The sequence below is a fragment of the Poecilia mexicana genome, unplaced genomic scaffold, assembly GCF_051168715.1.
Source record: "Poecilia mexicana isolate PSO_F unplaced genomic scaffold, ASM5116871v1 scaffold_7, whole genome shotgun sequence".
Taxonomy (NCBI): Eukaryota; Metazoa; Chordata; class Actinopteri; order Cyprinodontiformes; family Poeciliidae; genus Poecilia; species Poecilia mexicana.
The window spans coordinates 14,106,001-14,129,470 of NW_028263376.1; the positions used below are offsets into that span (position 1 = coordinate 14,106,001).

At 38.5% G+C, this 23,470-nt stretch overlaps 3 protein-coding genes and 1 pseudogene across 11 annotated transcripts; 1 reads left to right on the top strand and 3 right to left on the bottom strand.

Annotated features, from left to right (window-relative positions):
* The first annotated feature begins 3,125 nt into the window (after positions 1–3,125).
* On the top strand, positions 3,126–6,984 carry hsd17b10 (hydroxysteroid (17-beta) dehydrogenase 10). The gene is made up of 6 exons (XM_015011946.2): positions 3,126–3,244; positions 4,323–4,487; positions 5,095–5,259; positions 5,332–5,460; positions 5,538–5,646; positions 6,616–6,984. The coding sequence occupies exons 1-6, from the start codon at positions 3,221–3,223 to the stop codon at positions 6,804–6,806; spliced, it is 783 nt and encodes a 260-aa protein (XP_014867432.1). The 5' UTR covers positions 3,126–3,220; the 3' UTR covers positions 6,807–6,984.
* A 744-nt stretch (positions 6,985–7,728) lies between these two features.
* LOC148158389 (uncharacterized) lies at positions 7,729–9,502 on the bottom strand. Of its 2 annotated transcripts, none has more exons than XM_088007100.1 (3): positions 9,352–9,502; positions 9,129–9,154; positions 7,729–8,595 (listed from the first exon to the last, which is right to left on the bottom strand). In XM_088007100.1, the coding sequence occupies exon 3, from the start codon at positions 8,562–8,564 to the stop codon at positions 8,130–8,132; it is 435 nt and encodes a 144-aa protein (XP_087863226.1). In that variant the 5' UTR covers positions 8,565–8,595; positions 9,129–9,154; positions 9,352–9,502; the 3' UTR covers positions 7,729–8,129. The 2 variants fall into 2 exon arrangements, with proteins under 2 accessions (XP_087863226.1, XP_087863225.1); XM_088007099.1 differs by having other exon boundaries at positions 9,129–9,157; positions 9,352–9,501.
* A 6,372-nt stretch (positions 9,503–15,874) lies between these two features.
* LOC148158390 (uncharacterized) lies at positions 15,875–17,465 on the bottom strand (annotated as a pseudogene).
* Positions 17,466–18,380: 915 nt separating this feature from the next.
* On the bottom strand, positions 18,381–22,456 carry LOC148158391 (uncharacterized). Of its 8 annotated transcripts, none has more exons than XR_015763778.1 (6): positions 22,347–22,456; positions 22,116–22,148; positions 19,936–20,071; positions 19,736–19,814; positions 19,513–19,541; positions 18,381–18,978 (listed from the first exon to the last, which is right to left on the bottom strand). XR_015763778.1 is itself a non-coding variant. In XM_088007102.1 (5 exons), the coding sequence occupies exons 2-5, from the start codon at positions 22,124–22,126 to the stop codon at positions 18,476–18,478; spliced, it is 654 nt and encodes a 217-aa protein (XP_087863228.1). In that variant the 5' UTR covers positions 22,127–22,148; positions 22,347–22,394; the 3' UTR covers positions 18,381–18,475. The 8 variants fall into 8 exon arrangements, 4 of the variants coding, with proteins under 4 accessions (XP_087863228.1, XP_087863227.1, XP_087863229.1 ...); XR_015763777.1 differs by having other exon boundaries at positions 19,910–20,071; XR_015763776.1 differs by having other exon boundaries at positions 19,513–19,538; positions 19,736–20,071.
* Between the last annotated feature and the right edge of the window lie 1,014 nt (positions 22,457–23,470).

The window sequence follows — 23,470 nt, forward strand, 5'->3', positions numbered from 1 at the left end:
CAAGATTAAATGTGTATTTTTTGTGTTTTCAACAAATAATCGCCGAAACAAGTAAAAAAACTACAAAAAATAAACTTCCGTTAATGTGACTTACGTGTTTCCGAGTCACGTGGTTAGCCCGGGTGACGTATTTCCTGTGGAGATCCTCCACTGGACGCCGTTGAGGTGCAGCAAGCGACTTTAGCCTGGCAGGCGCTCTTAAATCACCTGGGCTGAACATAGAGACCTGATCTAACAACACTGCTGGATCTTTCGGAACCAACAAGCGAGGAGTTGGGAGGGGGAACGAGAGGCTTTTACGCCCACGGACACCCTCACACACACGGCGAAGCGCTGTGGGAGTAGGGAGTGTTTGTGTGTGGGAGGACGGAGGTGACAGTGATCGGTGGTGGGGAAGCTGAGAACCGCCAATTCGAGCTAACGTCAAGCTAACTGGCTGCCACCAACCGGACCTGGTTCGGCGGAAAAACAACCAGAAACGACACCTGCCTTTTCGAAAGGTGTCACAAAAATGCCGAGGAGAACTTCTGGTTCTGAAACCGAACCGGATGTGTTTACATAATTCCCCATGTTCAGGAACAGTCCAGGTTAGCGAGCTAGCATCACCTGGTTCACAGTTAATGACTTATTAATTGGAACAGCGTGTTTTAGCGGTTATGTGCCTCTCTAACTGGAGCATTTGACCCGAAAGGGACCGGTTCCGTTGGACTGGGAGCTCTGGGATGAGGTAGTAGTTTGTATAGTTTTAGGATCACACCAGATCTGGGAGATAACTATACAGCCTACTGTCTTTCTCAGGGCGACTCAAACCCACCATCAGTATGAAGAGACAGCTGGAGTCTACACATCCTGAGTTGTTATGGTAACCAATCCATATTCTGCTGTTTTATTACTTCTTCATTTGTGTTTTAGTATATTTGCATTACCTCGTTTACATTTCCCTCACTGTCAACATCAGGCTTAAGTTGGTGTAGAAAATAACACATTTGATTTCATTTATAAACAACTAATATTCTCTCTGCTGCAGTTTTCAAGTTGTAATTAGAAACGATTCGAAGATTGAATTTTTCACTGGCATGACTGATTTAGATTTATTTTATTTTAAAAAAGGCCTATTGCAAGAAGCAAAAGAAAAAAAAATTGCATAATAAATTTAAACCAATTCAATCTTTTCCATGTGGATAATTTACTGTTCTCTTTTTTTCTCTCTCTACCAAAAACTCTTCATTCTGGTGTTTTGGTTTCAATTAGTCATTTTTTGGAAGTACAATTTCCTTTACAGAGACTTTAATATTCATTTTATTTGTTTTTGTTGTTTTGTTTATTTTTTTTGGATATTTAAAAAGTGTCTTCCAGTTTTAGTGTTTAAAGAATTTCAGAATTTAAAGTTTATTGATGTTTGAGAATGTTTTCTTGCATTATTATGGCATTATATTACTTAAAAATGATTTCAAAACATTGTTTATCCCAATAACTCTTCCAGCAAAATGTGTTATTGTGACAGTTTTACTTAAAGATAATTACATAATAGAAATTAATATTTATGCTTACAAGAGGTTGTAGTTTTTAATTTGAGAATAAGGAAAATTACCAGATTAAAACACTTTCAAAACATGTTACTTTTCTAATTTTATTAAGTTGAAAAAGTATTCAGTTGCATGCTGAAAAAGTGATTCTTTCTAGTTTTTATACTTTAATTAATATTTATTTAAAATAATTTTCACTAGTATTTCAATACCTTATTAATCCAAAAGAGAAATTAAATGATGCTGTACAACATTTAATTTTATTTAGCGTTGTTGTAGATGATGGTTGTTTGCAGGAATTATGTCCTGTAGCAGTCTGTATAACAGCTATTATGAAAAGGCCTCTAACTGAAGACATAGTTCATTTATAAGCTGATTGAGGGAAAATTCAAACAGTTGATTTATTATCTCGACGTTATCGATTCTTCTGTTGTTTTGATTTTGACACACTTCAACAGTTAATTTAATCTTTTATTGTTTGTAAATAGACTTTTTTGTACCAAATGCTATAAATTATGATTGTTCTGCTCTTTGTGTGTGCTGGCGGTTAACATTTGGGCTTTTGAAAACAACTGATTTTTAATGTATTATTTATCTTTTGTCAACGTTTTTAGAACCAGAACTTAACATGGGAAGTGAGGATTTATTAGTTTATTTGCTGCTCGGCTCAAGAACCAGAAAACCTGACGTTAAGACAACTGTATAAACCTGGACTAAAAGTATTATTTACATCAACTTCCTCTTGCAGACAAGCTTATTTTTAGTTTATTTTTGGTGCCTCTTCTCTTGTTTCCTTTTACTGCAAAGGTTTTAGTGTATTTCATGTATTTTAATGTATTTTTCCCCCTTTTTTTGTAAATCACCTAAAAAGTAAACTGGCCTAATGTTTACTGAAATCAGAATTATGTATTGTCTGTTACTGCATTGAACCCGGAAGTGTTGGGATGTGTTTTATAGCGGTTGAATGCATCTGCGCAGTGGTCAGATGGAATAAAATCAGGTCAGAAGTCAAAAGCACGACTCGCTCCTCTGAATCAACATGGGAGCGCGATTCTTATTGGACGACGTCACGGCTTTCAAGGAGGCGTTCCCGGAAACTTCTAGTGATTGGTCAGCTTCGAATGACGGAAACGAGGGAAAATGTAAGAGTTCTTACTCCGCTCGAAAAATATAACATTTGAAGGATTTTCAACGACAGGTTTATGTTAACATTTTAAATAGGAGCAGATGCTTAAAGATAAGAATCCCAAAATGATTGTGCCTTTAAGTTTGACTGTAAATGTTTTTACATGCGCACAAAATCTGCATTTTATTGTTTTATGTTATTTTAACTAGGGTGCAGGTGCATAAGACTAATTTTAGCTAATTACATGTTAGAACATTTTTTGATTGTATTGTCTGAAACACAAATCTGAATATATCAAAATTAAATTCCTTTTAATAGAACTTTTGCAGTTTATGAGTGACTGCTGTATTATTGTTACATAACTTAAAATAATTTTTAAAACTTTTTTTTTAATTTTATTTCTTTTTTATATAATTTAGTAATAATTCCTTTCTAAAAATGAAATGCCACCGTTTATTGTTTATGGTGCCCATCGAACCAACCTGTTTCAGTGAGACTTTGGGTCAGGAGTGAGCCATCTGCTCGTAGACGAGCTTTGATGTGACGTCACGGTGTGTCCGGAGCAAACATGGCGCACATTCGGAGTTTGAAGGTGAGTTTAGAGAAAATAAACGCGTCTCTGCTCCGTCCCTGCAGCACTTCTCCTGCTTATATGGAGCAAATGCGAAGCTTTAAGCTCTAAGCAAGCTTCCGCTGCAATGTTAGCCATTTTTCTCTTCCGGTCAGCTGATTTCCGTATAGTTTAGTAGTTTGATGGTAACGGAGTTCAGCCATCAGTTCTGCTCATGCTTCTTTTGCCAACCTTCAGACTTTCCCATTAAATTCAATTTATAGCTTCTCAGATGGAGCCATTTTTTAATTAAAAGTTGGTTTGTTGTCCTGTATGTTTCTATGTTGCCATGTGATGGAGAATTGTTGTTTTACACTTTATTATATAAAATTACAGCTTAAATCTCTACAGATTTCCCATTTTTATCTCCAGCTAGTTATTACTGCCACCTTGACCTCAGTAATTAATATCCTAAGGTACAGGATTTCAATACTGGCCAAAAGTCAGGTCTATAGAAGTAGGTTCCAAAGTAGTTTTATATATTTTACATCTGTCATCTTAAGTTGTCCAAAATTGAAACAATGAATCACGATTAATCGATTTTTGAAAAAATAATCGTCAATTAATTAAGTAATTGATTAATTGCTAACTGGGGTATAAAGACTCAAAAAAGGCAATTTTCTGTTAGAATAATACATTTAGAGCAGTAATTAAGCCAGCATTGTACAAAATCTTTGCATCTAAGATAAAAAAAAAACTAAAAAAAAAAAAACTTTGTAAATATGTTCTACCCAGAACTACTCAACTGGCTTAATTTTAGCTTCAATTGGTTCAAATTCCATAAAAACAACAAACCTATTCACGTCAAAGTATTTTTAGCTGCAGACACATCTTTTCTGAGGCATTTAGTTTAAAATTGAGTGAGAAAAAAATCTGAATTTTATAGTAAAAATTAAATTTACTACTAAGCTAAATAGAATTGTTACTTAGGAAAGGCTGATTTCTCTCTCTCTCCTCCACCAACTTGAGTCATTCTTTATTTAGTCTTCAAAATGTATTGTTTATTGGATTTTGTAACAGCTGGCATCAGAGTTACAGTGTTCATGTTGTTGTTGGGCAGGGCATGGTCGGCCTGGTGACCGGCGGGGCATCCGGTTTGGGTCGGGCCACGGTGGAGCGCCTGGTGCAGAACGGAGCGTCCGCTGTTATCGTGGACCTGCCGTCCTCCAATGGACAGGAAGTGGCTGGCAGTCTGGGAAACCGCTGCGCCTTCGCTCCTGCAGACGTGAGTCAGAGAAATCCACATCCTGTCAGGCAGAAAATGATCAAAGATTAAATATTTCTGTTAATACTGAAGTACTTTTCAGTTAAACTTATTTTTTAAATGTGATTTTATTAAAAACAATATTTCCCTTTTTTAAATAAGTAAAAGACAGACTTATTTACTTACTTCAACAAGAAAAGTGCCAGAATAATCAATTACCCTGGGGAGGTTTTGAGTTTTGTTTTGGATGGACTTGGTACATTAATTACTTTATCAAGCAATAGATTTATTTATTTATTGTCGATTTTGGCAGTATTAGTCCTCCATAATCTCAGTACGTCAGTAAGTAAAGTTGTAATTTCCCCACAGTCCAGTAGGTGGCACTTTCTTTTCATTTTTGAACTTATACTCTGCCAAATGATCTATTACTCTTAAATGTCTTAAGAAAGTCTGTGGTTGTAGCTCTGCTCTGTATTTAGTGGGATTTATGTAACAGATCAGCAGAAAACGTGCAGTTGAAGTAAAATTACATATTTCAACAAATAAATAGAATGCTTTTGTTAGACGCTACAAATATAACAAAGAACCAGATTTTCTTGTTTTCAGACGTGCATTGTGTCGTTCCCAGGTTACGTCCGAGGCAGACATGCTTTTGGCCGTGTCTCTGGCCCGGGAAAAGTTTGGAAAGTTGGACCTGGCAGTGAACTGTGCCGGCATCGCTGTGGCTATAAAAACGTACAACTTCAATAAGAACACCCCTCATAGCCTGGAGGACTTCCAGCACGTCATCAACGTAAGAAGAAGAGGAAGACATTCAAACATCTTGTTAGTGAATGTTTTCTGATTCATGCTCATTCTGCTGCAGGTAAATATCGCAGGAACCTTCAACGTGATCCGCCTTGCCGTGGGGGAGATGGGGAAGAATGAGCCGGACGCAGACGGACACCGAGGTTGCATCATCAACACCGCCAGCGTGGCAGCATTTGATGGACAGGTGGAGCTTTACATCCGTCACCTGAAGCTACAGTTGCTGCTCCATTTCTCAGGTTTATCGTCTTCTCTCTCTTTGAGGTTGGACAAGCGGCGTATTCTGCTTCTAAAGGCGGCATCGTTGGAATGACGCTCCCAATCGCTCGAGATCTGGCGCCGATGGGCATCAGGGTCGTCACAATCGCTCCTGGTTGGTGTTAAAACAACAAATCTGCATCATAAACTGTGTTTCCTGCAGACATGTTTCCATTACAGATGTGCATGAAACTTTGTTGACCTATGGTGTTTTCGATAAAATAAGAAACGCAATTAAAATCAATCAAGTTTATTTTTACAGCACATTTCAGCAAGAAAGCAGTTCAAAGTGCTTTATATCATAGAAACACAAAAATACAAAGTCATAGAAGACACCACACAGTCAATGATTGTGAAAATCAGTCAACTTTATACGCGATTATTGACTACAAATTTTGCAAATTGGAAAATAATTTTGCTCATTGGAATCACAATTTCTAAAAAAAAAAGTTGTTTTTTGATAAAAGGTTTATGCACTAAGATGAGGTTTTTTTCTGTCATGTGGAAATTTATGTATTTCGCAAAACTGCAATAGCAACACTTTTTTTTTGCATCACACGAGTCGTTATCAACCACCGGATATTACTACTGGCAGAAAAGACGAAGAAGAAGACAGGAAGTCATCTTCTTCTTCTTACCTTAATTTTGACATGGGTGAAAAACCACCTCATCCTCGCACAAAAACTTTTTACCGAAAAACCGGAATTTCCTTTAAGCAAATTTATTTTTGTATTTTCAATTTGCTAAATTCTAAAGATTAATGGAAATGCAGCTGTTCACCATACAATTGTAGATTGGGGTTATGAGGATAAACTCATTTAATGGAAACTGTTTTTCTCTAAAAAGTTTTTGTGCGAGTTTAGCGCACTGACTGAAATATGAATATATTTCATGTGTTTACATCCATTCCCGCCATCATTTTCAGAGATATCATGTGAACGAGCTTATTCACATGTGATTTTAATTCCATTTGTTACTTAATGGAAAAACTGTAATTGCAAAGTTTTTCGCTTATTTACAACAGAAACGCAGCAACAGTCTGATGTGAACCTGATGATGAATATTTCCTCAATCTGTCCTGCAGGATTGTTCGCCACTCCTCTCCTCGCTGGCCTTCCAGAGAAGGTGCGTTCCTTCCTGTGCCGCCAGGTGCCCTTTCCTTCACGCCTAGGAGACCCCGCTGAGTTTGCCCACTTGGTGACCTCAGTGGCGGAGAACCCGATGATCAACGGGGAGGTCATCAGGCTGGATGGAGCTATCCGCATGCAGCCCTGATCAGCTTGTCTGGGTGTGAAACTGTGAACAGCTGCCTTAGTATTTTACTTTGTAGAAAACAGTGATTATAAACTCTTGCTTGAATCTGTATATCTTTATATTAAATTTTTGTGGGTCTCAAAGTGTTGGAGTGTATTTCATGTTGAACATTACAGAAATAAACGTTTGAAAGAATTCATTTATTATCTCAAAAGTTTTTATTAGCTACCCAAAATTTCTCAAGCGTTAGATTTTTCATGTGCATCCAGCTTTTTATTTTGAGTTGTGCGTTAATATTGAATTCAACCTTTTGGAAATTTGCTAGGAAAAAACTCTTAAGAGCTGTTAATAAAAAAGCTTTATAAGTCAGTGTAAAGTTGGGCCAGGACATTTGTGTTAATTTTGATTAATTACATAATTACATGTGGCGCGTAAAAAAAAAAAAAAAAGATCATTAGGAACATTCTCCGTCAGATTTCCGGGGATACCGTAAATCTGACGGACAAGCAACATTCGTTGACAATAGGGATGGATGATGACATCGCTTCTCTTGGCCCACTAGTTAGTTTCTGTTTCAAAAAACAAAGTGATTGAACGCTGTAAAAGACTATTGTTTTGTTCAAGTTGTGCTAAAAGGAGTCAGCGTATTAGCGAAGCTAGCTAAGGCTAAAATAGCATCTCAATGCTAAACATGTAGCAGGAGCACAGAAGTTTCCAAGGCTAACGCCAGCGTCCACGGTAAGTATTTTAAAAATTAAGTTTCATGAATGATCAGGGATTTCTGAAACCCTTTAAAGCTTAATCGTTGTAATAGTACATTGCATCAATCTTATGATTGAACAACCTAAATAACAGTAAATACGACAAGCTCTCACTAGCCTAGCCTCTTTAAGCTCCGTGGTATGAGACGCATTTATTCAAAAAGAGGTCTTGAATCCATCAGTTATGTTTGCGTCTTTATTGGTTTTAATAAAAGAAGGAAGAAAATACAGATTCAAAACAAATAGAAAGTGACAGTCAAAAGACTAATACAATGAGAAGTCTTGTTAGACAACAGCTAATCAAAAGGCCAAGTAATAAGCTTAAACTATAGATCTTTTTCAAGTAGAGCAACAAGGAAAGCTCTCAGAAACATCTCAGATAACAAAAATAGCACTTTGTATTAAATTTCTATTATCTATATATGGCTTCGACACAGATTAAAAAGAAATATCTTTATTGGAATATCTATTTATTTGATAATTTAGCAACAAAATTTTTTTTTATTGAAAATGTTGCTTATTTTATTGATATGTGGTTTTCGATAATGTCCAAAGAATAATCATGGGGAAAATATTGTTTAAACTACCACAGGTTGAATTCAATCCCAGTGCCAAGGACAGACACGCCCATTTTGCGACCAAAAGAGAAGCCGGTTCCCAGCACTTTAGCTTCCACGCCTGTCAGACCAATATCAACCCCGGTGTCGACTGCCAGACCGACTTTAGCCTTCAGCGGACCAGCGGAGGCAGAAGCACCCGCTAACTCTGCTTTAGCGAAAGCTCTGGCATTCAGGGTCCCTGCAGAAACCCCGGCTCCTGCGCTGGCGTTGGGTCCTTTAGCTTCAGCTTCAAACACGCTCCATTCAGCCCGGGCTTCACCAACTCCAGCTTCAGCGTAAACTCCTGCTTTTGGAATACGCATCCCTGGTTTGTCCTCCGGTCCATTTGCAAACGTCCCTGCTCGTGCGAAGGTAGATTTAGCAGAGGCGTCACCAGGACGGTCAAAGGTGTCAATCATCCCACGAGCCCAGCTGATCCGATAGTTGCACCTGAAGTTTCACAACATCTGAAGTTTAAATATCCAAATTTGAAAAAGAAAAACCATGTGGTGTCTTAGAAATACTCTACTGAATTATTAAATAATTAATTTCTAGATTCTAGAAACTTGACACTTAAGCTTTACTAGTATTTCAAGAAAATCCAAATATAACAATGACATAACAATGTGATTGGGTTTGATAAACATTTTTAAATAAATCAACTGTATTAAATAATGACATGAAGATTCCCTGATCAATCATAAGAACCTGCTTCAGTGCAGAGAGAAAATGTTTGGATGGACTTTGCTGCAACTCAAAAAGTACTATATAACTGCTGTAAAAATCCGAATGATTATCATTTCCTGTCTTGGTTTTACTTTTAGTAGTGGTGGAAATAGCATTACTGAAACCACAGCGTACAATTACAGTTGGACAGGAGGCCCTATAACAAATGGCACTAATTGTTATGGTTGCCATGGGTGTTAACTTTAATAAATGTCTGTTTTACACCGTTTCTAAAATAACTTGGGTTAAAAGCTTACCTGCCATCTTCAGGATAAACTGATTCCTTCTGAAAGAAAGGAGCAGATTAGACTTGAGTGTTGGAAATACATTACATTTTTACATTAAATGCTCATAAATTTACATTATCCGGTACTATACGCAGTCATGTTAACAAGCATGGCTCGATGAAAGTCTTGATGAAAATATAAATGAAATTCAAACCTCTATTGTTAAATAACACAGAACTGTTTAGTCACTTACTTCAGAGGTGATACTCAGATGTCAAAGTGCTGCTGCTTTCAGTTAGGTTGTATAAGTAGGGCTCTTGTTCATACATCCTGTTTATGTAAAATGGGCAAAGTCGTAGGAAGTAACACAACATGAATCTGAAAGAAAGTCTGTAGCAGCTATCAAGGGCGTAAAAAAACCTTACGAGGATAAGAAAGTTTCACTTTGAACTTTGTGTAATTGTTGAATTTGGTAGCAGAGTAGATTGGAGGTTCCAAGGCAGGAAGCTGGTTACAAAGTCAGCTGCCAGGTTCTTTCTTTGAGAAGTTTCTCTTTGTGAGAACTGGTTTCTACTAGAAGATGGCCGTTACTGCCAGGAATGACCTGCAGCCTCCTCCAGCATATCCTTTGGAAACTTTGGGGCATTCCCAACCCAGAGACTAGTTGTTTATCCAGATTTACCCGGCGGTGCTTCAGGTTCTTCTTTGAAGCACCTCCTATGGTAGACATCTGGTGCCAACAGGGCCGAAAATACAGAGGCTTGCAAAAGTATTCATACCCATATATTGTCACATTACAACTACACACATGGTGGTATACAATAGTGAACTAGAAAAGAAGTGATTGAAGACATTTTTTACAAATAAAAATCAGAAAAATGTGTTCAAAAGTATTCAGCCCCCTTTTCTCTGAGTGCAACCCATTGGCTGATAGCAATACAGTCCACCTGTGTGTAACTTACCCTCAGTACGAATACAGCTGCTCTGTACTCAGGTGTAAACAGGTGCGTCATGGCCAGAAGGTTAAAGGTTAAAAGCCAACCTTGATACGATAGCCGATAAGCTCCCAATCACAGATCTGAGACTGACAGAACTGAACTGTGCTGGTGGGTGTAAAGGAAGCCAAGTATTTTGGATTTTTAGATTTGTCAGCAGGTTTTAACACTGTGAATTATGAGATTTTATTATATCGCTTAAAGCAGTTTGACACCAATGGGACGACTCTCCAGTGGTTTAGGTTTTTATCTGTCCAGCAGAAGCTCCAACTTTGTCTGCATAGATCACTTTTCTTCCTCTTCTGCTCCTCTGAAGTTTGGGGTTCCCCAAGGATCCATTTTAGAACCTCTTTTCTTCCTAGGCCGTCGCTAGGAAATACTAATTATTATTTCACTGCTTTGTAGATAACATCCAGTTGTATCTCCCACTTAAAAGCTTGAAGTATTCAATTGGTTGAAATTATCCTAAACTATTGGAGGGATGTCAACACTTGGATGAAGCTAAACATTTTGTGTCTAAACAAAAACAAGATCAAATTCATTTTCTTTGGTAATTCTGACCTGCTGGTGGGATGTAGCAGTGCTGTTTATTTACTTGCTTGTGATTCTGTCAGGAGTCTTTGGGTTATCTTTGACGGCACATGCTCTGCTGGCTCAGGTTACAGCAAATAACAGGAGTATTGCCGATGATGCACATTACAATGCCACTGGAATGTGCAGAATTAAGAACAAACTTCCCAGCAAGATCAACAGCAGGACTTTGTTTATGTACATATATCTTTAGTTATGTTTATGTAACTGGAGAAAACATTATGACTGAAAATAGTTTCTACAGGAACATTGCCACTACTGCAAGGGATAACCATTTTGATTTTTTTCAATAATTTATTTGTATGTTACTGCTGAAAATAAGTATTTGAACACCTGTGAAAATCAATGTTAATATTTGGTACAGTAGCCTTTGTTTGCAGTTACAGTGGTCAATGGTTTCCTGTACTTTGTCACCTGGTTTGCACACACTGCAGCAGGGACGTTGGGCCATTCCTCCACACAGATCTTCTCTAGATCAGCCAGGATTCTGGGCTGTTGCTGAGAATCAGAGTTGGAGCTCCTCCGGATATTTTCTGTGGTGTGTAGGTCTGGAGACTGGCCAGGGATAATAACAGATGAATTCATGTATCTGCACAGGGTTCCAGGAAATGGAAAGTGAAAGTGTGAACTTCAAGTTAATGTGGAAAGTCCATCATGCAGTCGTTGGCATGTGGCTTAAAGTTTATCTTAGCTGGATTTTAGATATGCATCACCACATTTGAGTTCATTAAGAGACATTCGTTGGTTAAGTTTTAGTAATACATCAACAGAGTCGCTAACTTCTGTTGGCATATAGAGCAAGGAGCAACACCTGTTACAAGCCAGGAAATATCTTAAGGATGTTGTTTTGCTGTACATATTTCAATTTTTATTAATTTCATCACATATATCAATTACTGGAGGATAATGTTTAATCTGTTCTCAGAAGGAACATTTAAAAACCAGAGTGTTGAGGTCCACGCCATCAGTTAAGCTTTTGTGTATAAGCAGAAAGAGCAGGTGGTTAAGCCGCTGTTGGGAGGTTTTCAATCGATGGAGGCCAGAGAAGCTCCGCTCAGCCGTCGCATTTGACACGGGCACCGTCAAGTACAGACGGAGAACCCTGTCAACATCACTGTACAGAGATTGGTTGCTGGCAGCCTGTCCGTAATTATACCTTTGTGACCCGACAGTAGAGCTATTGTGAGACTGCATTACTGCTGGAAACAGAGAAAGCTGATAAAAGTTTAATGTTTCCAACTAAAAGTGCAATTTCAACTAAATGAACTGCAGTTATTGATTTGAATGAACAGTTAGCCAAAACATTATTAACAAAAGTATTTAACCAAACAAAACTTGGATCCGTTTATGCAGTCAGGTTTGTTATAGTGGCCTGGGACACAGGCGATTTTCTAGTTGCACAATCTGCCTGTTGCTTAGCATAACTTAATTGTATACAATTAAGCATAAGCATGGATCTAAACAGAAGTGGAGCACAAGCACTATAAATGCTTGTGGGCCAGATGTGGCACAAACTTAGTCTTAAAAACATTTTTGTTGGTGTCAGCCAGGCTCATAACCCCAGCAGATGCATGTACATGATGGTTATGTGGATCAGGCAGTGTGTAAATAAGGATCTGAATGCTGAAGGCTTTGCCTGTGCCTCTGTCACATGCACAGTCACAGGTTGGGTCGGCATCGGGTGCAGCTAATGTAAATGGCATCTCCTGTTCTGGCACCTGTGGCCATAAACATCTACAATAACTCTATAGAACCTTGAATTCATGTGAACTACAACATTTAATTGTACATTTAATTTAATAACATTTAATTTCTCTTTGAGATCAATTAAGTATTTTTTTTAATCAAATTAAAATATGTTTTAGATATGTACATCATATTTTCCATTAGAACTGATGGCTCAAAATAAAAATAATAAAAATTAAAAACAAATCCTAAATATGAAATCTATGGACCAGTGAGTCATCGCAAAGATACAATCCACCTCTGAACCCCAATATACAAAATCAACTGAAAGCAAATAAATTAAAATAAACAAATATTAGATCAATTAAATAATTGAATTTAGTAGTAGTTTATTGATAGTACATAGATTTAAAATATTTCATTGCAGATGGTGTGTATAAAACTGGGTTTTATTCTATGATCCTTATAATTACATAAATTTCCATTCAGTAACTTTATAAATTTATATGTGTAAACTGAAATTGAAACAAAATAAGATCTAAAAGTACCAACAATTCATCACAACAGCATCAGCTGTCAGGCTTTTTCAGTTATGAGGGTTGTCGAGAAAAGTCGAGGGTACTTTCCTAACACTACCAGATATGCACAAGCTTCAGGGAAAATGAAGTGAAAGTGAAAGTCTGACCTTTAGTTTAATGTGTACATCATGAAGAGGCACAGAGAGGTGAAATTAATTTTAACTGGGTATTAAGTATCCTTTGGAATTTTTGACATTCATTAAGCAGCAACAATTGGACTAACGGCCTAATTTCTTTGTAGAATGTCGTGATATTCACAATAATCAAGTCAAATAAAATATTTCATAAAGTATTTAAACAAGTTGTCTCCTACAGTGGCAATTATATAAATTTAAATTAATTGAAAAGTAAAATAAAAAATACATTTGTTTGGTGTCTTTTGCAACTTGAAAGAACTGACAGAAACAAAACTGTTTATTGATTAATATCTAAGAACTAGAATACATAGTTTATGTATCAAAACATTTGTAATTTCTACATTTTATAAAAATTGTATAACAAATAAGGGCGTTAGGACCATTTTTGTGACATTCAGGCTCATTCTGTTTCTGAACAGTCTTGTTTTGTTGACATGACTCAATGTAAAGTTATGCTGCCTGCAGGAGAGCTAAGGTTAGCATTGATGATTGATGTAGCCATTTTAGAAAACATGTTCAACAAAGTTCATCTTGATCAGCTGATATATGTTGCAGTTTAAAAAAAAAAAAACTACCGTATTTTCTGCACTATAAGGCGCACCTAAAAACCTTAAATTTCCTCAAAAGCCGACAGTTCGCCTTATAATCCGGTGCGCCTTATATATGGACCAATATTGAGCCACAACAGGTCTGGCAACTACGGTAAGCAGCCGCCAACTTCATTTTCCCCCGTAGAAGAAGAAGCGCGCGGTGCATGTTGGGATAGTTGTCAGAACGCTGGTTTGTTAATAAAGTTTGACTGACCTATCTACCTACCGACAGTCTAGAATCAGGTCGTCTACAGGTCATTTAGCACCACGTTCTCCACTAACATGCTGTGTATCGAACGGAGAAGGGTGACCATCGTCCGGCCACGCCCCGGCTCAGTCGCGGTAGGCTCTCCTCGCCGACCGGAGTCGGACTGTTTTGTTGACATTCCGTTTAGTCCATGTAGGGCAGTGGTTCCCAAACTTTTTCTTCTGCGCCCCCCCAGTGGTTTCCAAACATTTTCTGCGCCCCACCCTATGGATTACAAATGGCTGTCTGGTTGAAACGACGTGTGTGACGGGGGGCATCGACTTTTTTGGGGACAAAATGAATGTACGTAGCTGAAAATAGACACCAACATCGGTAGCCTACAAGGTACTTGTTAAGCTTAAGGTTCTGTATTGATATTAGCTAGTCATCTTTTAGCTAACATTACCTGCATCTAGCAGCTTTACTCACCTCAGTCGGTTAGTTTGGAGGGAAAAACTGTGAAAAGTTCTTTGCGTTTTGCTGGTTTGCTGCCGTGATTCTAACACAAACCTACGTAGCTCCGCACAGCAGCAGCAGGTCTCCTTCACAGGTGGAAACCCAGCGCGAGCGTCGTAGCGCTCATGTTGCGTTTAAAGGCGGCTCGGAAAAACAGGTTACAACATGTTAACAACGGATTAAACAGTTTTAACTGCTGACAAAAGTGACAGAGGACACAGATATGGGAAGTGTGGAAGCCTCTACTGTATCAAATTGACATAGGAATAACAGAGAGTTGGCCATTCTAAGGTAAAAACCCAACGCATACAGTGTTCATGTTTTGTTTTTCTTTCATCCAGACGGCTTCCCGCGCCCCCTCTGCAATGACATGGCGACCCCCCTAGGGGGCGCGCCCCACAGTTTGGGAATCTCTGATCTAGGGATGCATAACGTAACTCCAGCCTCTACTGTAGCGTCTATTCTATGCGGCTTATAATACGGTGTGCCTTATATATGAAAAAAGTTTTAAAATAGGCCATTAATTGAAGGTGCGCCTTATAGTGCAGAAAATACAGTATGTTTGTTTATATGAAAACAGATCATAAAACATCTTTGCTGTGTTGAGAATTTTTATTTTTTGCTGACTCAAGGTTTGTTCACATGTCTCCTCCACCCTTGTCTTGCTTTTGTTGAATAACTTTTTTAATGTGATACATCATTTATTCCTGCTTGCATCAGTTTTGCTTATATTCAAAAAAGAGGATTAACAGTGTTTGAAACGGTGCATTTCCATACATGAATTAGAGCCTTCAGCTCCTACAACACCAGTTTCAGCCTGATAGTGGAGGGATAAACTCTGTGTTTCAATCTGCTTATGAGCAACGTTAGAGGGTACAGGCTCACAAATGGATGTTTGGAACAGAGAGACAAAATGCAAACAAATCTGAAAGCAAAACCAGAAAAATAAGTAAATCAATACATCTTTATTACAGCTTTGATCATTTTAGGTACAGACTATGTGAACGTGGACAAAAGTAAGATGGACACTCATAAATCAGACAAACTAGTTAACATGGGGACAGAATCTATTTTGATTTTAATCTGTGTAAAGGACCTTTTGAAAGAGCAAATATGGAAAACATTTTCTGAACTATGACACGCAGCATTCAGCCTCACTGCCGAAGAGAGACACGCCCGGCCTTTCACCAATGGTGAAGCCGGTTCCCAACACTTTAACTTCCAGCCCCTGTGCACCAACAGAAACCCCGGTGTCGGCTGCCAGACCAACTTTAACTTTCACTGGACCAGCGGCGGCAGAAGCACTTGCCAGTTCTGCTCTGGCAAAAGCTGAGGCACCCAGTGGGTTGGCGCCGGCTCCTGCGCTGGCGTTGGGTCCATTAGCTTCAGCTTCAAAGACTCTCCATTCAGCCCGGGCTTTGCCAACTCCAGCTTCAGCGTAAGCTCCTGCTTTGGGAACACGCATCCCTGGTTTGTCCTCCCCTCCTTCTATTGCATACGTCCGTGCTCGTGCGTAGGTATCTTCAGTGTAGGCGTCACCAGCTGAGGAAGCTGGAATCGAACTTACGACCTTCTGGTCACAAGACAACCACTCCACCCACAGAGCAACCTGCTAAGGTTTGTCCTGGGAGTTCCTCCTCTGAAGAACCCTCTTGGCTTAAAGCTTCTTCAATCAGGTCGTCTGGGCTCTGCGAGTTTGGCTCCTCTTGGAAATCTTGTTCCTGAGCTCTCTGAGTTTCTTGCACCAGTATGTCTTCTTTTGCTCTTTCCAGTTCACTTTGCACACAGTTTATCTCTTGCTGGTATTTATCTGCCTGTTGTTTCAGAGCTGTGACTTCGTTTTCATACCTGCAGGTTATCTCCTTGTATAAACCTTTAACGTTCTCCAACTCTGCCTGCGCGTCTCTTTCCTTCTCTTGCAGAGATTTGATCTCTTCTGCTGTGTTTTCAAGGAGGACGGCATTTGTTGCTCTCATGTTGTTGAGCAGTGCCATGTCCTCCTCCAATTTCTGCAGATAAGCTTTTCTATCCTGAAGTATCTGGAGCTCAAGTTTTTCTACTTGCTGGTGCAGCTCAGTAGAAAACCTACACTGTAACTCGCGGATAACCTTCTCCTTCTTTTCTCTGTTGGAAAGAGCCGTTTCCTCCTCCTCCTCCTTCTGCAGGTGTGTTTCGAGCTGCTCCCGGTATGTTGTCACTTCTTGTTCCAGTCCTGAAACTTGGCTTTCATACTTGCAGATGACGTCATTGTATGAAAGTTTGATCTGCTTCATTTCTTCCTGCAGAAGTTTGTCATTGTTTTGCAGGAATGCGATTTTTTCTGACTTTTCGTGAAACATATGATCCTTCTCAGCTCTAGTTTTTTAATGAGCTGCAAATTCTTTATTGCTCTTTTTAATTTGGCGTCTTTCTCATCTTTCACCTTCTGCCGATATGTTTCCACGTCTTTTTGCAGTCCAGAAACTTGGCTTTCATACTTGCAGATAACATCATTGTACGAAAGTTTGGTCTGCTTCATTTCTTCCTTCAAAAGGCTCTCGTTGCCTTGCAGGGCTGTGATCTTTTGTGACATTTGTTGAAACATGTCATCCTTTTCAGCTGTCAAATTTTCCAGGAGCTGTTTTTGCTCAATAAGCCTCGCTTCACAAAGCTTGTGAGTCTCGGCCTCCTGCCTCACCAAACATCAGTTTCATACTTGGAGCGCAGCTCCTCGTAGGAAGTCTGGACTCTGTCCAGTTCTTCTTGGAGGGTCTTAGTTTTTGCTCTCTCAGCCAATATTTCAGCTACAAATGACTCCTGTGTGAGGAGGTGGGCCACCTTCAGTTCCTCAAAGTCTCGTTGCAAGTCCTTCTTGTTCTTGCATTTCACAGCATTGTGAACCTAGTGTAACAGTGTTGCACTGATACATAAAGCACCACTTGCTTTATGTATCAGTGCAATGGGGAAATAGCGCCCCCCTCTCTGTGTGGCTGGTTATATACTGCTGGCTCCTGTACTCAGGGCCGGTCTGTGAAAGCTGCACGAGAGGTGAGTTTCATTCCTCAGTAATGTCTGCTACATGGGTGATACACGATAGACAGTGTTCATTTTATAGAGTTATTGGTGCTGTAAGTGATCCGATATGAAACAGTATTACCACAACACTTTTGAATTTTAATCATCAGAATACCCGGATTTTTCTGTTGTTTTAAAAGGTTTATGTCAGTAAATTTTTTTTTTCACACTGATTAGCCTACCGATTTTAAGTTGAATGTCCATTGCATTTTTCGTAGACACCAGTAAAAAATTGTTTTATTCCCATTGCTTTTTTATTCTCTGGAAAATTATTTTTAATGATTAATACAGAAGCAACCATAAAAATGAAAGCATCAACAATATTATGGATTCTTAATATTAATATTATTGATAGTAATAATAATATAATATTCACTGCAAAGTAGCCTACAAATTTTTGATGGGGGGGTGGTAAAGGACCTAGATAATGTATCGGGGGGTGCTGGCCCAATAAAGGTTGAGAAACACTGGATTAGACACAACATAATCGACGTGCAGACCAACCTAGTTTTCTGAATTTGGTCTGTAAAGAAGTGAGCAAACTCTTTGATTGCATTGTCTTGTACAGTGGCGTTCGGATGCCATAGACCCAGCTGGGTTTGTTAACCTGTCAACTGAGACAGGTCAACACGACAATTTTTTTTTCTTTCTGATTTCATAAATGCTTGAGTTGTAAGTTATCTGTGAAGTCTCCTTTCAGCTTGTTGACACGTGCAGCTCTAACAAGTGGAGCATTTCTGAGCAGGAATTTCTTCTGAACAGAGATGACTTTCAGCTTAATGGAAATAATTTAATCAATGTCAGAAGTTTTATGATGGATCATCAGTTTCCTCCGACAGTGGAGAACGAGACACTATCAGTGTTTTAATCGGCTCATGATGAACATAGAGGGTAGTTTCACAAATGGATTTTTTTTTAACAGAATCTGAAAGAAAAACCAGACAAACATGAAAATGAATGCATTTTTATTGGTGGTTCAGTCATATTAGGTGCAGGAATGTAAGGGGACTTTCAAAGAATGATTGAATGAAAACATTGTTTAACTACCACAGGTTGAATTCAAACCCATTTCCAAAGAAAGACATGCCCATTTTGCGACCAAAAGAGAAGCCGGTTCCCAGCGCTTTAACTTCCAAGCCTGTCAGACTAATATCAACCCCGGTGTCGACTGCTAGGCCAACTTTAGCAGTCAGCGGACCAGCGGAGGCAGAAGCACCCGCTAACTCTGCTTTAGCGAAAGCTCTGGCATTCAGGGTCCCTGCAGAAACCCCGGCTCCTGCGCTGGCGTTGGGTCCTTTAGCTTCAGCTTCAAACATTCTCCATTCAGCCCGGGCTTCACCAACTCCAGCTTCAGCGTAAACTCCTGCTTTTGGAATACGCATCCCTGGTTTGTCCTCCGGTCCATTTGCAAACTTCCCTGCTCGTGCGAAGGTAGATTTAGCAGAGGCGCCACCAAGACGGTCATAGGTGTCAATCATTTCCACGAGCCCAGCTGATCCGACAGCAAGGTCTGCCCCACGACGAACAGTTGCGTGGGCCTCTGCACCTGAAGTTTCACAAAATCTAAAGTTTAAATATCCAAATATGAAAAAGAAAAACCATCTAGTGTCTTAGAAATACTCTACTGAATTATTAAATAGTTAATTTCTAGATTCTAGAAACTTGACACTTAAACTTTACTAGTATTTCAAGAAAATCCAAATATAACAATGACATAACAATGTGATTGGGTTTGATAAACATTTTTAAATAAATCAACTGTATTAAATAATGACATGAAGATTCCCTGGTCAATCATAAGAACCTGCTTCAGTGCAGAAAGAAAATTTTTGCATGAACTTTGCTGCAACTCAAAAAGTACTATATAATTGCTGTAAAAATCCAGAATGATTATTATTTCCTGTCTTGGTTTTACTTTTAGTAGTGGTGGAAATAGCATTACTGAAACCACAGCGTACAATTACAGTTGGACAGGAGGCCCTATAACAAATGGCACTAATTGTTATGGTTGCCATGGGTGTTAACTTTAATAAATGTCTGTTTTACACCGTTTCTAAAATAACTTGGGTTAAAAGCCTACCTGGCGTCTCGAGCTTAAACTGCTTCCTTCTGAAAGAAAGGAGCAGATTAGACTTGAGTGTTGGAAATGCATTACATTTTTACATTAAATGCTCATAAATTTACATTATCCGGTACTATACGCAGTCATGTTAACAAGCATGGCTCGATGAAAGTCTTGATGAAAATATAAATGAAATTCAAACCTCTATTGTTAAATAACACAGCACTGTTTAGTCACTTACTTCAGAGGTGATACTCAGATGTCAAAGTGCTGCTGCTTTCAGAATTAGGTTGTATAAGTGAGGCTCTTGTTCATACATCCTGTTTATGTAAAATGGGCAAAGTCGTAGGAAGTGACACAACATGAATCTGAAAGAAAGTCTGTAGCAGCTATCAAGGGCGTAAAAAAACCTTACGAGGATAAGAAAGTTGCACTTAGTACTTTGTTTTGGATTTGGGATGAATGTAGTTTAGAGGTTACTTGGAAAAAAGGTTGGAGGAAGCTGGTATCAAAATTGCAGCAGAGGCATCACCAAAACCGGCAAAGTTGTTGGTCGCTTCCTCATGGGCCTTTGCACCTGAAGTTTCACAACATCTGAAGTTTAAATATCCAAATTTGAAAAAGAAAAACCATGTAGTGTCTTAGAAATACTCTACTGAATTATTAAATAATTTCTAGATTCTAGAAACTTGACACTTAAACTTTACTAGTATTTCAAGAAAATCCAAATATTATAAGACATAACAATGTGATTGGGTTTAATAACTTTACTGAAACCGCTGCGTACATTTTCTTTTGTTTTTACTTTATCAATTTTCACAACACATTCTTTACAGCATTCAAGTTTTATTCAATGCTGTACACTTTAATATATAAAACCCCTACATGAAACAGAAAATAAAAATCATACACAAAATAAAAATAAATACTTAAATAAAACACAAAACAAAAAAAAGAAAGTGTGAATAAGGGAACCCACTTCTGACCTGCATCGGTTACACAAGGGATCAGTCTCTGGGTAAAACTTAGCTAGCTTTTCTTTAGAGATATGTAATTGGTGCAGGACCTTGAATTGAAGGAGCCCATATCTAGCGCATATAGAAGAGGAGTGTACCCTGTGAAGAATAGATTGCCAGAGCTCATCTGTTAATGTAACTGCATGGTCTTTCTCTCAATGTGACTTAATATAGGAAAGAGAAGGAGATTGTAGATCTAACAGTATAGAGTAGATCTCTTTAATTACCCCCTCTTATGAATGTTTATACCTATGATTTTATCCAGAGCTGTTTCCTCAGGTATTTCAAGAAATAAGGGATATCTATTCTTCACAAAATGCTGCAGTTGCAAATAGCAGAAAAAATGTGTACGCAGGATAGTAAACTGTTCCATGAATTGTGTAAACGATGCAAATATCCCATCAATGAAAAGGTGTTTAACTTTACTTAATCCATTTCTTTTTCCAAATTCTAAAGGCAGAACCAGACATAGAAGGTGGAAACATATGATTTGAGCAGATAGGAGTTTTAATTGACATAGAATGTAACCCAAATCTTTTCCTACACTGCACCCAGATTCTCAGGGAGTTATACAGCAGATGGTTGCACTCATAGGTACATACTTCTAAAGGGAGAGCGGAGGCCAACAAAGTAGGCAGGCTAGTCTTGCATCTGAGTGAAGTTGGCCCCCCACACCTTCTTCAAATCAGACAAAACTGGTGTCAAACGTTTATGCTATGTTTGTGCTGGTTTGTGCAGCAAAAATTTTCGTTTGTGCTGCTATCATTCTAAAGATTAAGAAAAATGTTTCTAGAGGTCATCAAAGGGCAATGAATATGAGTTCTTTTATAAACAGTTTGTGCTAGTTTATGCTAGTTTGTGCCCTGATTTGAAGTTGTGAAAATAAGTGTTGATGATGACTGTCGATCATGAAATTGAGATGGAAACAGCAGACTAGATAGTTAGCACATGTTTTGCCTCTAGTCCCACTTTTCGTATTTCAACAGCACAGTTTGTCCAATAGCACCCTCTGGTGATCAGAAACTAAAATACAGGTCACCGAGTTTTGTTTTGGGAGGTATCGGACCAGCTTATTCTAAATAAGACCTAGTTCCAAGTGAATTTCATCAAAGTTGAAAAGAAATTATTCATGTTCATAGGTTAGCATAGGTTAGCACTTAACAATTTCAAATGAAATTCACAGATCCAGCATGAACTGATGGTCAATGACCTTTGATGACCTCTAGAAACATTTTTCTTAATATCTTTAGAATGATAGCAGCACAAACTAAATTTTTCCTGCACAAACGTAGCCGAGTTGATTGACACCCATTTTGTCTGATCTGAGGAAGGTGGGGAGTTGGTTGACCTTTGATAACCTCTAGAAACATTTCTTTATATCTTTAAAATGACAGCAGCACAAATGAAAATTTTTGCTGCACAAACCAGCACAAATGTTTGACACCAATTTTGTCTGATTTGAAGAAGGTGGGGGGGCAACTTCACTCAGGTCATGTATCATATATTTGCTGCCCAGTAATAAGACTGGAAATTTTAGTAAATATCCGTTACTTTCCACTGTTCCCAAAAGAACTTGGAATGGGTTGAAGGAATATGGGAACTCACCTAGGTGCCATCTTCAGGATAAAGTGGTTCCTTCTGAAAGAAAGGAGCACAATGTTGGAAATGCATTTAATTTTCACATTAATAATTATAAATTTACCTTCTCTTGTACTACGGAAGATATAATTTTCACAAACTCAGCATGATAAAAATCAAACATCAGTAAAGAAAAATGAGCTATAATGAACTTCAAACCTCTGTTGTCAAAGAACTCAGCATTATTTAGTCACTTACTTGAGTGGTGAAGCTCAGACTTTGTCAGATGTCAGAGTGCTGCTGCATTCAGAGTAGAGAATAGGAGGCTCTTGTTCATACACTCTGCTTATATAAAGTGGGCACAAAACAGGAAGTGACAAAAATGAATCTGAAAGTAAGTCCAGAACTGTTATCATGGTCATCATATTACATAGTGATGCTCCACTCAGCGGCGGTGCTTCCTGGAAAGAGGAGAAACAAGTTATTACTGATTAAAAATCAATCACCAGCTTTTAACTGCAGACTCCTCTGAGTCTCCAGTTACTCATCTGAGTAACTGCAGATCAAATCTTTTAGATTTGACTGCAGATATTGGCATTGTGAACTATGATATTTTATTACTTCACCTGTGACAAGCTGGGAATGATCGTAATAAGAAAATTATTCTGATGTATATATTTCAGTTTTTATCATGTATCACTGTTAGCTGTCAATGACTGGAAGACAGTTTTTGAGCCTGTTCTAAGAAGGAACATTTAAAAACCAAAGTGGAGAGGAGGGAGGAAGACAGGAAGGTAGATTAGTCATCTCCTTAAATGTAAAAAATTGTATTATTGTTTTTAAAGCTGAACAGCTGAATTCAACACATGCTGTAATTTAAGGAAGTTGCTGCTAGCCATCGCTATAGTGTAGTAATTTCATCTGGCCACACGATGACGCCATTGTCCATTTAACGGCAGTCAGAAAAAGTCTCGACTCAGTTTAGTTCTGCGATCATCTCGTCTTTAAAGCGAACAAAACACAGAAGGTGATTGTAGATTTTAGGAGAAATGGGGTTGGTTAGATCAAACCATGTTTCCATCATATCCACACTAAGCGTAACAATGATGATGAAAATAAAACACACTACGCCTGCTTGCATGAATGTGGCTTCAACTCACTGTACTCTCAGTACTGCATAACTGCTGTAAACCTCTAGAATGATTTTTATTTCCTTTGTAGGTTTTATTTCATTAATGGTGGAAATAACATTACAGAAACCACTGCTTACTGTCATGATTTCATCCCTTCAGCTCCACCTTCTGTGTGCTGATTACTCATTACCCTCACCTGCTCTGTGCTGCTGCCTATTTAAACAGCTGCTCGTCACCAGCTCAGTTCGA